General features: G+C 36.5%; 1 protein-coding gene across 1 annotated transcript in view; it reads left to right on the top strand.

Annotated features, from left to right (window-relative positions):
- The first annotated feature begins 1,649 nt into the window (after nt 1-1,649).
- Nucleotides 1,650-13,330, top strand: part of LOC135565438 (tetraspanin-18B-like) — a 15,994-nt gene continuing 4,313 nt past the window's right edge. The window contains exons 1-3 of the mRNA XM_065012483.1: nt 1,650-1,838; nt 8,772-8,846; nt 10,417-10,515. Of these exons, the coding sequence (XP_064868555.1) occupies nt 1,695-1,838; nt 8,772-8,846; nt 10,417-10,515 (318 nt within the window). The 5' untranslated portion in view covers nt 1,650-1,694. The remainder of the gene's footprint in view (nt 1,839-8,771; nt 8,847-10,416; nt 10,516-13,330) is intronic.

The following is a 13,330-nucleotide window of genomic DNA, read 5'->3' on the forward strand; positions in this document are numbered from 1 at the left end:
TCTGTTGTCTGATGTTCTACTGTCTGATGTTCTGTTGTCTGATGTTCTACTGTCTGATGTTCTGCTGTCTGATGTTCTACTGTCTGAAGTTCTGCTGTCTGATGTTCTACTCTCTGATGTTCTGCTGTCTGATATTTTGCTGTCTGATGTTCTGCTGTCTGATGTTCTACTCTCTGATGTTCTGCTGTCTGATGTTCTGCTGTCTGATGTTCTGCTGTCTGATGTTCTACTCTCTGATGTTCTGCTGTCTGATGTTCTACTGTCTGATGTTCTGCTGTCTGATGTTCTACTCTCTGATGTTCTGCTGTCTGATATTTTGCTGTCTGATGTTCTGCTGTCTGATGTTCTACTCTCTGATGTTCTACTGTCTGATGTTCTGCTGTCTGATGTTCTACTGTCTGATGTTCTACTGTCTGATGTTCTGCTGTCTGATGTTCTACTCTCTGATGTTCTGCTGTCTGATATTTTGCTGTCTGATGTTCTGCTGTCTGATGTTCTGCTGTCTGATGTTCTACTGTCTGATGTTCTGCTGTCTGATGTTCTACTCTCTGATGTTCTGCTGTCTGATATTTTGCTGTCTGATGTTCTGCTGTCTGATGTTCTACTCTCTGATGTTCTACTGTCTGATGTTCTGCTGTCTGATGTTCTACTGTCTGATGTTCTACTGTCTGATGTTCTGTTGTCTGATGTTCTACTGTCTGATGTTCTGCTGTCTGATGTTCTACTGTCTGAAGTTCTGCTGTCTGATGTTCTACTCTCTGATGTTCTGCTGTCTGATATTTTGCTGTCTGATGTTCTGCTGTCTGATGTTCTACTCTCTGATGTTCTGCTGTCTGATGTTCTGCTGTCTGATGTTCTGCTGTCTGATGTTCTACTCTCTGATGTTCTGCTGTCTGATGTTCTACTGTCTGATGTTCTGCTGTCTGATGTTCTACTCTCTGATGTTCTGCTGTCTGATATTTTGCTGTCTGATGTTCTGCTGTCTGATGTTCTACTCTCTGATGTTCTACTGTCTGATGTTCTACTGTCTGATGTTCTACTGTCTGATGTTCTACTGTCTGATGTTCTGCTGTCTGATGTTCTACTCTCTGATGTTCTGCTGTCTGATATTTTGCTGTCTGATGTTCTGCTGTCTGATGTTCTGCTGTCTGATGTTCTACTGTCTGATGTTCTGCTGTCTGATGTTCTACTCTCTGATGTTCTGCTGTCTGATATTTTGCTGTCTGATGTTCTGCTGTCTGATGTTCTGCTGTCTGATGTTCTGCTGTCTGATGTCCCACTGAACAAAAATAGAAACGCAACATGTAAAGTGTTGGTCTCATGTTACATCAGCTGAAATAAAAAAATCCAGAAATGTTTATTTAAGCTTATTTAAGCTTATTTTTCTCAAATGTTGTGCACAAATTTGTTTACATCCCTGTTAGTGAGCATTTCTCCTTTGCCAAGATAATCCATCCACCTGCCATGCTTGAGTGACAAGCATCATTAACTTGGGCCCACGGTATAGCCTCTCCCAGTTAAATCAGACATCAACTTCCTACTATACTTCCTTCTTCCTGGCTATACTCTGTTCTGATTGGCTGCCTGTGTGTCTCTCCTATTCTGATTGGCTCCCTCTCTCTGTGTGTGTGTGTGTGGTCCAGTTAGGAGGCTCCTTCCTGCTTGGTGTGGGTGTGTGGGTACTGGTGGACCCTATGGGCTTCAGGGAGATCATAGCAGCCAACCCTCTGCTCTTCACTGGGGTCTACATCATCCTGGCCATGGGGGCAATGCTCTTCCTCCTCGGCTTCCTGGGCTGCTGCGGAGCCATCCGGGAGAACAAGTGTCTGCTGCTCTTTGTAAGTTCAGTGTGTTATAGTAGTGCTATAAACATTACTGGGCTGCTGCTCTTTGTAAGTTCAGTGTGTTATTATAGTGATATATACATTACTGGGCTGCTGCTCTTTGTACGTTCAGTCTTATCTAGTTATCTACTCTACATTATGTTTGGTTAGTTATCTACTCTACATTATGTTTGGTTAGTTATGTTTGGTTAGTTATCTACTATGGTTGGTTAGTTATCTACTCTACATTATGTCTGGTTAGTTATCTACTCTACATTATGTCTGGTTAGTTACCTACTCTACATTATGTCTGGTTAGTTATCTACTCTACATTATGTCTGGTTAGTTATCTACTATGTTTGGTTAGTTATCTACTCTACATTATGATTGGTTAGTTATCTACTATGTTTGGTTAGTTATCTACTATGTTTGGTTAGTTATCTACTATGTTTGGTTAGTTATCTACTATGTTTGGTTAGTTATCTACTATGTTTGGTTAGTTATCTACTCTACATTATGTTTGGTTAGTTATCTACTATGTTTGGTTAGTTATCTACTCTACATTATGTTTGGTTAGTTATCTACTATGTTTGGTTAGTTATCTACTCTACATTATGTCTGGTTAGTTATCTACTATGTTTGGTTAGTTATCTACTCTACATTATGTCTGGTTAGTTATCTACTATGTTTGGTTAGTTATCTACTCTACATTATGTCTGGTTAGTTATCTACTCTACATTATGTCTGGTTAGTTATCTACTATGTTTGGTTAGTTATCTACTCTACATTATGTTTGGTTAGTTATCTACTATGTTTGGTTAGTTATCTACTCTACATTATGTCTGGTTAGTTATCTACTATGTTTGGTTAGTTATCTACTCTACATTATGTTTGGTTAGTTATCTACTATGATTGGTTAGTTATCTACTCTACATTATGTTTGGTTAGTTATCTACTCTACATTATGTTTGGTTAGTTATCTACTCTACATTATGTCTGGTTAGTTATCTACTCTACATTATGTCTGGTTAGTTATCTACTCTACATTATGTCTGGTTAGTTATCTACTCTACATTATGTTTGGTTAGTTATCTACTATGTTTGGTTAGTTATCTACTATGTCTGGTTAGTTATCTACTCTACATTATGTCTGGTTAGTTATCTACTCTACATTATGTTTGGTTAGTTATCTACTATGTTTGGTTAGTTATCTACTATGTTTGGTTAGTTATCTACTATGTCTGGTTAGTTATCTACTCTACATTATGTCTGGTTAGTTATCTACTCTACATTATGTTTGGTTAGTTATCTACTATGTCTGGTTAGTTATCTACTCTACATTATGTTTGGTTAGTTATCTACTATGTCTGGTTAGTTATCTACTCTACATTATGTCTGGTTAGTTATCTACTCTACATTATGTTTGGTTAGTTATCTACTATGTTTGGTTAGTTATCTACTATGTTTGGTTAGTTATCTACTATGTCTGGTTAGTTATCTACTCTACATTATGTCTGGTTAGTTATCTACTCTACATTATGTTTGGTTAGTTATCTACTATGTTTGGTTAGTTATCTACTATGTTTGGTTAGTTATCTACTATGTTTGGTTAGTTATCTACTCTACATTATGTGTGGTTAGTTATCTACTCTACATTATGTCTGGTTAGTTATCTACTCTACATTATGTCTGGTTAGTTATCTACTCTACATTATGTCTGGTTAGTTATCTACTCTACATTATGTTTGGTTAGTTATCTACTATGTTTGGTTAGTTATCTACTCTACATTATGTTTGGTTAGTTATCTACTATGTTTGGTTAGTTATCTACTCTACATTATGTCTGGTTAGTTATCTACTCTACATTATGTCTGGTTAGTTATCTACTCTACATTATGTCTGGTTAGTTATCTACTCTACGTTATGTTTGGTTAGTTATCTACTCTACATTATGTTTGGTTAGTTATCTACTCTACATTATGGTTGGTTAGTTATCTACTCTACATTATGTCTGGTTAGTTATCTACTCTACATTATGTCTGGTTAGTTATCTACTCTACATTATGTCTGGTTAGTTATCTACTCTACATTATGTTTGGTTAGTTATCTACTATGTTTGGTTAGTTATCTACTCTACATTATGTGTGGTTAGTTATCTACTATGTTTGGTTAGTTATCTACTCTACATTATGTTTGGTTAGTTATCTACTATGTTTGGTTAGTTATCTACTCTACATTATGTGTGGTTAGTTATCTACTCTACATTATGTCTGGTTAGTTATCTACTCTACATTATGTCTGGTTAGTTATCTACTCTACATTATGGTTGGTTAGTTATCTACTCTACATTATGTCTGGTTAGTTATCTACTATGTTTGGTTAGTTATCTACTATGTTTGGTTAGTTATCTACTCTACATTATGGTTGGTTAGTTATCTACTCTACATTATGTTTGGTTAGTTATCTACTCTACATTATGTGTGGTTAGTTATCTACTCTACATTATGTCTGGTTAGTTATCTACTCTACATTATGTCTGGTTAGTTATCTACTCTACATTATGTTTGGTTAGTTATCTACTCTACATTATGTCTGGTTAGTTATCTACTATGTTTGGTTAGTTATCTACTATGTTTGGTTAGTTATCTACTATGTTTGGTTAGTTATCTACTATGTTTGGTTAGTTATCTACTCTACATTATGGTTGGTTAGTTATCTACTCTACATTATGTTTGGTTAGTTATCTACTCTACATTATGTCTGGTTAGTTATCTACTATGTTTGGTTAGTTATCTACTATGTTTGGTTAGTTATCTACTCTACATTATGGTTGGTTAGTTATCTACTCTACATTATGTCTGGTTAGTTATCTACTATGTTTGGTTAGTTATCTACTATGTTTGGTTAGTTATCTACTCTACATTATGGTTGGTTAGTTATCTACTCTACATTATGTTTGGTTAGTTATCTACTCTACATTATGTGTGGTTAGTTATCTACTCTACATTATGTCTGGTTAGTTATCTACTCTACATTATGTCTGGTTAGTTATCTACTCTACATTATGTTTGGTTAGTTATCTACTCTACATTATGTCTGGTTAGTTATCTACTATGTTTGGTTAGTTATCTACTATGTTTGGTTAGTTATCTACTATGTTTGGTTAGTTATCTACTATGTTTGGTTAGTTATCTACTCTACATTATGGTTGGTTAGTTATCTACTCTACATTATGTCTGGTTAGTTATCTACTATGTTTGGTTAGTTATCTACTATGTTTGGTTAGTTATCTACTATGTTTGGTTAGTTATCTACTATGTTTGGTTAGTTATCTACTCTACATTATGGTTGGTTAGTTATCTACTATGTTTGGTTAGTTATCTACTCTACATTATGTTTGGTTAGTTATCTACTCTACATTATGGTTGGTTAGTTATCTACTATGTTTGGTTAGTTATCTACTCTACATTATGTTTGGTTAGTTATCTACTCTACATTATGTCTGGTTAGTTATCTACTCTACATTATGTCTGGTTAGTTATCTACTCTACATTATGTCTGGTTAGTTATCTACTCTACATTATGTCTGGTTAGTTATCTACTCTACATTATGTTTGGTTAGTTATCTACTATGTCTGGTTAGTTATCTACTCTACATTATGTTTGGTTAGTTATCTACTATGTTTGGTTAGTTATCTACTCTACATTATGTTTGGTTAGTTATCTACTATGTTTGGTTAGTTATCTACTATGGTTGGTTAGTTATCTACTCTACATTATGTTTGGTTAGTTATCTACTATGTTTGGTTAGTTATCTACTCTACATTATGTTTGGTTAGTTATCTACTCTACATTATGTCTGGTTAGTTATCTACTCTACATTATGTCTGGTTAGTTATCTACTCTACATTATGGTTGGTTAGTTATCTACTCTACATTATGTTTGATTAGTTATCTACTCTACATTATGTCTGGTTAGTTATCTACTCTACATTATGTCTGGTTAGTTATCTACTATGTTTGGTTAGTTATCTACTCTACATTATGGTTGGTTAGTTATCTACTCTACATTATGTGTGGTTAGTTATCTACTATGTTTGGTTAGTTATCTACTCTACATTATGTGTGGTTAGTTATCTACTATGTTTGGTTAGTTATCTACTCTACATTATGGTTGGTTAGTTATCTACTCTACATTATGGTTGGTTAGTTATCTACTCTACATTATGTCTGGTTAGTTATCTACTCTACATTATGTCTGGTTAGTTATCTACTCTACATTATGTTTGGTTAGTTATCTACTATGATTGGTTAGTTATCTACTATGTTTGGTTAGTTATCTACTCTACATTATGATTGGTTAGTTATCTACTATGTTTGGTTAGTTATCTACTATGTTTGGTTAGTTATCTACTATGTTTGGTTAGTTATCTACTATGTTTGGTTAGTTATCTACTCTACATTATGATTGGTTAGTTATCTACTATGTTTGGTTAGTTATCTACTCTACATTATGTCTGGTTAGTTATCTACTATGTTTGGTTAGTTATCTACTCTACATTATGTCTGGTTAGTTATCTACTATGTTTGGTTAGTTATCTACTATGTTTGGTTAGTTATCTACTCTACATTATGTCTGGTTAGTTATCTACTCTACATTATGTCTGGTTAGTTATCTACTATGTTTGGTTAGTTATGGTTGGTTAGTTATCTACTATGTTTGGTTAGTTATCTACTATGTTTGGTTAGTTATCTACTATGGTTGGTTAGTTATCTACTCTACATTATGTTTGGTTAGTTATCTACTATGTTTGGTTAGTTATCTACTATGTTTGGTTAGTTATCTACTCTACATTATGTCTGGTTAGTTATCTACTCTACATTATGTTTGGTTAGTTATCTACTCTACATTATGTCTGGTTAGTTATCTACTCTACATTATGTCTGGTTAGTTATCTACTATGTTTGGTTAGTTATCTACTCTACATTATGGTTGGTTAGTTATCTACTCTACATTATGTTTGGTTAGTTATCTACTCTACATTATGGTTGGTTAGTTATCTACTATGTCTGGTTAGTTATCTACTCTACATTATGTTTGGTTAGTTATCTACTCTACATTATGTTTGGTTAGTTATCTACTCTACATTATGTTTGGTTAGTTATCTACTCTACATTATGGTTGGTTAGTTATCTACTCTACATTATGTTTGGTTAGTTATCTACTCTACATTATGTTTGGTTAGTTATCTACTCTACATTATGGTTGGTTAGTTATCTACTATGTTTGGTTGGTTATCTACTCTACATTATGGTTGGTTAGTTATCTACTCTACATTATGGTTGGTTAGTTATCTACTATGTTTGGTTAGTTATCTACTCTACGTTATGGTTGGTTAGTTATCTACTATGTTTGGTTAGTTATCTACTCTACATTATGGTTGGTTAGTTATCTACTCTACATTATGGTTGGTTAGTTATCTACTATGTTTGGTTAGTTCTCTACTCTACATTATGGTTGGTTAGTTATCTACTATGTTTGGTTAGTTATCTACTCTACGTTATGTTTGGTTAGTTATCTACTCTACATTATGTCTGGTTAGTTATCTACTATGTTTGGTTAGTTATGGTTGGTTAGTTATCTACTATGTTTGGTTAGTTATCTACTATGTTTGGTTAGTTATCTACTATGGTTGGTTAGTTATCTACTCTACATTATGTTTGGTTAGTTATCTACTCTACATTATGTTTGGTTAGTTATCTACTATGTTTGGTTAGTTATCTACTATGTTTGGTTAGTTATCTACTATGTTTGGTTAGTTATCTACTCTACATTATGTTTGGTTAGTTATCTACTATGTTTGGTTAGTTATCTACTCTACATTATGTTTGGTTAGTTATCTACTATGTTTGGTTAGTTATCTACTCTACATTATGTTTGGTTAGTTATCTACTATGTTTGGTTAGTTATCTACTATGTTTGGTTAGTTATCTACTATGTTTGGTTAGTTATCTACTATGGTTGGTTAGTTATCTACTCTACATTATGTCTGGTTAGTTATCTACTATGTTTGGTTAGTTATCTACTATGTTTGGTTAGTTATCTACTCTACATTATGTCTGGTTAGTTATCTACTCTACATTATGTTTGGTTAGTTACCTACTATGTTTGGTTAGTTATCTACTCTACATTATGTTTGGTTAGTTACCTACTATGTTTGGTTAGTTATCTACTCTACATTATGTTTGGTTAGTTACCTACTATGTTTGGTTAGTTATCTACTCTACATTATGTTTGGTTAGTTACCTACTATGTTTGGTTAGTTATCTACTCTACATTATGTTTGGTTAGTTACCTACTATGTTTGGTTAGTTACCTACTATGTTTGGTTAGTTACCTACTATGTTTGGTTAGTTACCTACTATGTTTGGTTAGTTACCTACTATGTTTGGTTAGTTACCTACTATGTTTGGTTAGTTACCTACTATGTTTGGTTAGTTATCTACTCTACATTATGTTTGGTTAGTTACCTACTATGTTTGGTTAGTTATCTACTCTACATTATGTTTGGTTAGTTATCTACTATGTTTGGTTAGTTATCTACTCTACATTATGGTTGGTTAGTTATTTTCTCTACATTATGTTTGGTTTAGCGCTCTTGGCTTGTCAGCATGTAGAATTACAGAAAGCAGTGCTGGTAATTGGATATCGCTGATAAACTGCGTGAAAACCAATCAGGTGACAACTATTTCCCTTCTGAACCTTCACCCCGTCTACACTAATCATTATGGTTGCCTATAAGATGTCAGCTCGGTGGATCCGATCTCTCTGTCTGTATATTGAGTTTTATTTATGAGGTTCCATATGTTAGCAGCCATTTTTACCTAAAGTGTTTAGTGAATGGAGTCACTATTCTGATTGTCCCTCTTCTCTCTCCCTCTCCTCAGTTCTTCCTGCTCATCCTGGTCATCTTCCTGGCAGAGTTAGCAGCAGCCATCTTGGCCTTCGTATTCCGGGAGCATGTGAGTGTTTCTCTGTTTCTCTCTCTGATTGGAATCCGGTAACCTCATCAGGACGTTATGCCCGTATTAGGACAGGGTGTACTTACACTATCAGGCATCAGTCCCAGATACAGGTACGCCCGTATTAGGACAGGGTGGACTTACACTATCAGGCATCAGTACCAGATACAGGTGCGCCCATATTAGGACAGGGTGGACTTACACTATCAGGCATCAGTCCCAGATACAGGTACGCCCATATTAGGACATGGTGGACTTACACTATCAGGCATCAGTCCCAGATACAGGTACGCCCGTATTAGGACAGGGTGTACTTACACTGTCAGGCATCAGTCCCAGATACAGGTACGCCCATATTAGGACAGGGTGGACTTACACTATCAGGCATCAGTCCCAGATACAGGTACGCCCGTATTAGGACAGGGTGGAATTACACTATCAGGCATCAGTCCCAGATACAGGTACGCCCATATTAGGACAGGGTGGACTTACACTATCAGGCATCAGTACCAGATACAGGTACACCCATATTAGGACAGGGTGTACTTACACTATCAGGCATCAGTCCCAGATACAGGTACGCCCATATTAGGACAGGGTGTTCTTACACTATCAGGCATCAGTCCCAGATACAGGTACGCCCATATTAGGACATGGTGGACTTACACTATCAGGCATCAGTCCCAGATACAGGTACGCCCGTATTAGGACAGGGTGTACTTACACTGTCAGGCATCAGTCCCAGATACAGGTACGCCCATATTAGGACAGGGTGGACTTACACTATCAGGCATCAGTCCCAGATACAGGTACGCCCGTATTAGGACAGGGTGGAATTACACTATCAGGCATCAGTCCCAGATACAGGTACGCCCATATTAGGACAGGGTGGACTTACACTATCAGGCATCAGTCCCAGATACAGGTACGCCCATATTAGGACAGGGTGTTCTTACACTATCAGGCATCAGTCCCAGATATAGGTACGCCCATATTAGGACAGGGTGGACTTACACTTTCAGGCATCAGTACCAGATACAGGTACGCCCATATTAGGACAGGGTGGACTTACACTATCAGGCATCAGTCCCAGATACAGGCACGCCCATATTAGGACAGGGTGGACTTACACTATCAGGCATCAGTCCCAGATACAGGTACGCCCGTATTAGGACAGGGTGGACTTACACTATCAGGTATCAGTCCCAGATACAGGTACGCCCGTATTAGGACAGGGTGGACTTACACTATCAGGTATCAGTCCCAGATACGACGACCGTGAGGGATGCCTTTTACAGGGGTTGCTATGGTAATGGGGTTTTCAAAACAAGCCTGTCGTGGAGACTTTTTGCTTCGAGGAATCAGCTACAACAGGGAACCATTACCGTGGCGTTGCTACGGTAATGGGGTTGTCCAAGCAAACGAACTCACCGTAAAGCACCTGGTAACGATTCTCAATTAGAATTCTGGCCAAAGCGTTATCGAAACCGTTAGAGGTTGCCATGGTTTTAAAAGGACGTGGTAAACTGTTCGTTAGAATCCTAAAGACACTATTCTCTTTATTGTGCAGCTCACCAGAGAGAAGTTTACCAGAGATCTGAAGAGACACTACCAGGGACACAACAACACCGACGTCTTCACCTCCACGTGGAACGCCCTCATGACCACCGTAAGAGTCCGGTCAGGGTCCGATCAGGCTCCAGAGACAGTCCACTCTGTCCATTATTACTATCAGCCTCATTTCTGTCTGTATAAAACATCACTATACAGTACTGATATACAATGTCTCTCTGTCTGTATACAGTACTAATCTACCATGTCTCTCTGTCTGTATACAGTACTAATCTACCATGTCTCTCTGTCTGTATACAGTACTAATCTACCATGTCTCTCTGTCTGTATACAGTACTAATCTACCATGTCTCTCTGTCTGTATAGAACATCACTATACAGTACTAATCTACCATGTCTCTCTGTCTGTATACAGTACTAATCTACCATGTCTCTCTGTCTGTATACAGTACTAATCTACCATGTCTCTCTGTCTGTATACAGTACTAATCTACCATGTCTCTCTGTCTGTATACAGTACTAATCTACCATGTCTCTCTGTCTGTATAGAACATCACTATACAGTACTAATCTACCATGTCTCTGTCTGTATACAGTACTAATCTACCATGTCTCTCTGTCTGTATAAAACATCACTATACAGTACTAATCTACCATGTCTCTCTGTCTGTATAGAGTACTAATCTACCATGTCTCTCTGTCTGTATACAGTACTAATCTACCATGTCTCTCTGTCTGTATACAGTACTAATCTACCATGTCTCTCTGTCTGTATAAAACATCACTATACAGTACTAATCTACCATGTCTCTCTGTCTGTATAGAGTACTAATCTACCATGTCTCTCTGTCTGTATACAGTACTAATCTACCATGTCTCTCTGTCTGTATAAAACATCACTATACAGTACTAATCTACCATGTCTCTCTGTCTGTATACAGTACTAATCTACCACGTCTCTCTGTCTGTATACAGTACTAATCTACCATGTCTCTCTGTCTGTATACAGTACTAATCTACCATGTCTCTGTCTGTATAGAACATCACTATACAGTACTAATCTACCATGTCTCTGTCTGTATACAGTACTAATCTACCATGTCTCTGTCTGTATAGAACATCACTATACAGTACTAATCTACCATGTCTCTCTGTCTGTATACAGTACTAATCTACCATGTCTCTCTGTCTGTATACAGTACTAATCTACCATGTCTATCTGTCTGTATAAAACATCACTATACAGTACTAATCTACCATGTCTCTCTGTCTGTATACAACACTAATCTACCATGTCTCTCTGTCTGTATACAGTACTAATCTACCATGTCTCTATGTCTGTATAAAACATCACTATACAGTACTAATCTACCATGTATCTCTGTCTGTATAAAACATCACTATACAGTACTAATCTACCATGTCTCTCTGTCTGTATAGAACATCACTATACAGTACTAATCTACCATGTCTCTCTGTCTGTATACAGTACTAATCTACCATGTCTCTGTCTGTATACAGTACTAATCTACCATGTCTCTATGTCTGTATAAAACATCACTATACAGTACTAATCTACCATGTCTCTCTGTCTGTATACAGTACTAATCTACCATGTCTCTCTGTCTGTATACAGTACTAATCTACCATGTCTCTCTGTCTGTATACAGTACTAATCTACCATGTCTCTCTGTCTGTATACAGTACTAATCTACCATGTCTCTCTGTCTGTATACAGTACTAATCTACCATGTCTCTCTGTCTGTATACAGTACTAATCTACCAGGTCTCTCTGTCTGTATACAGTACTAATCTACCAGGTCTCTCTGTCTGTATAGAACATCACTATACAGTACTAATCTACCATGTCTCTGTCTGTGTACAGTACTAATCTACCATGTCTCTCTGTCTGTATACAGTACTAATCTACCAGGTCTCTCTGTCTGTATACAGTACTAATCTACCATGTCTCTCTGTCTGTATACAGTACTAATCTACCAGGTCTCTCTGTCTGTATACAGTACTAATCTACCAGGTCTCTCTGTCTGTATACAGTACTAATCTACCAGGTCTCTCTGTCTGTATACAGTACGAATCTACCATGTCTCTCTGTCTGTATACAGTACTAATCTACCATGTCTCTCTGTCTGTATACAGTACTAATCTACCATGTCTCTCTGTCTGTATACAGTACTAATCTACCATGTCTCTCTGTCTTATACAGTACTAATCTACCATGTCTCTCTGTCTGTATACAGTACTAATCTACCATGTCTCTCTGTCTGTATACAGTACTAATCTACCATGTCTATCTGTCTGTATACAGTACTAATCTACCATGTCTCTCTGTCTGTATAGAACATCACTATACAGTACTAATCTACCATGTCTCTCTGTCTGTATAGAACATCACTATACAGTACTAATCTACCATGTCTCTCTGTCTGTATACAGTACTAATCTACCATGTCTCTCTGTCTGTATAGAACATCACTATACAGTACTAATCTACCATGTCTCTCTGTCTGTATACAGTACTAATCTACCATGTCTCTCTGTCTGTATACAGTACTAATCTACCATGTCTCTCTGTCTGTATAGAACATCACTATACAGTACTAATCTACCATGTCTCTCTGTCTGTATACAGTACTAATCTACCATGTCTCTCTGTCTGTATACAGTACTAATCTACCATGTCTCTCTGTCTGTATACAGTACTAATCTACCATGTATCTCTGTCTGTATAGAACATCACTATACAGTACTAATCTACCATGTCTCTCTGTCTGTATACAGTACTAATCTACCATGTCTCTCTGTCTGTATACAGTACTAATCTACCATGTCTCTCTGTCTGTATACAGTACTAATCTACCATGTCTCTCTGTCTGTATACAGTACTAATCTAC

Source organism: Oncorhynchus nerka, linkage group LG27, assembly GCF_034236695.1.
Source record: "Oncorhynchus nerka isolate Pitt River linkage group LG27, Oner_Uvic_2.0, whole genome shotgun sequence".
NCBI classification, from domain to species: domain Eukaryota; kingdom Metazoa; phylum Chordata; class Actinopteri; order Salmoniformes; family Salmonidae; genus Oncorhynchus; species Oncorhynchus nerka.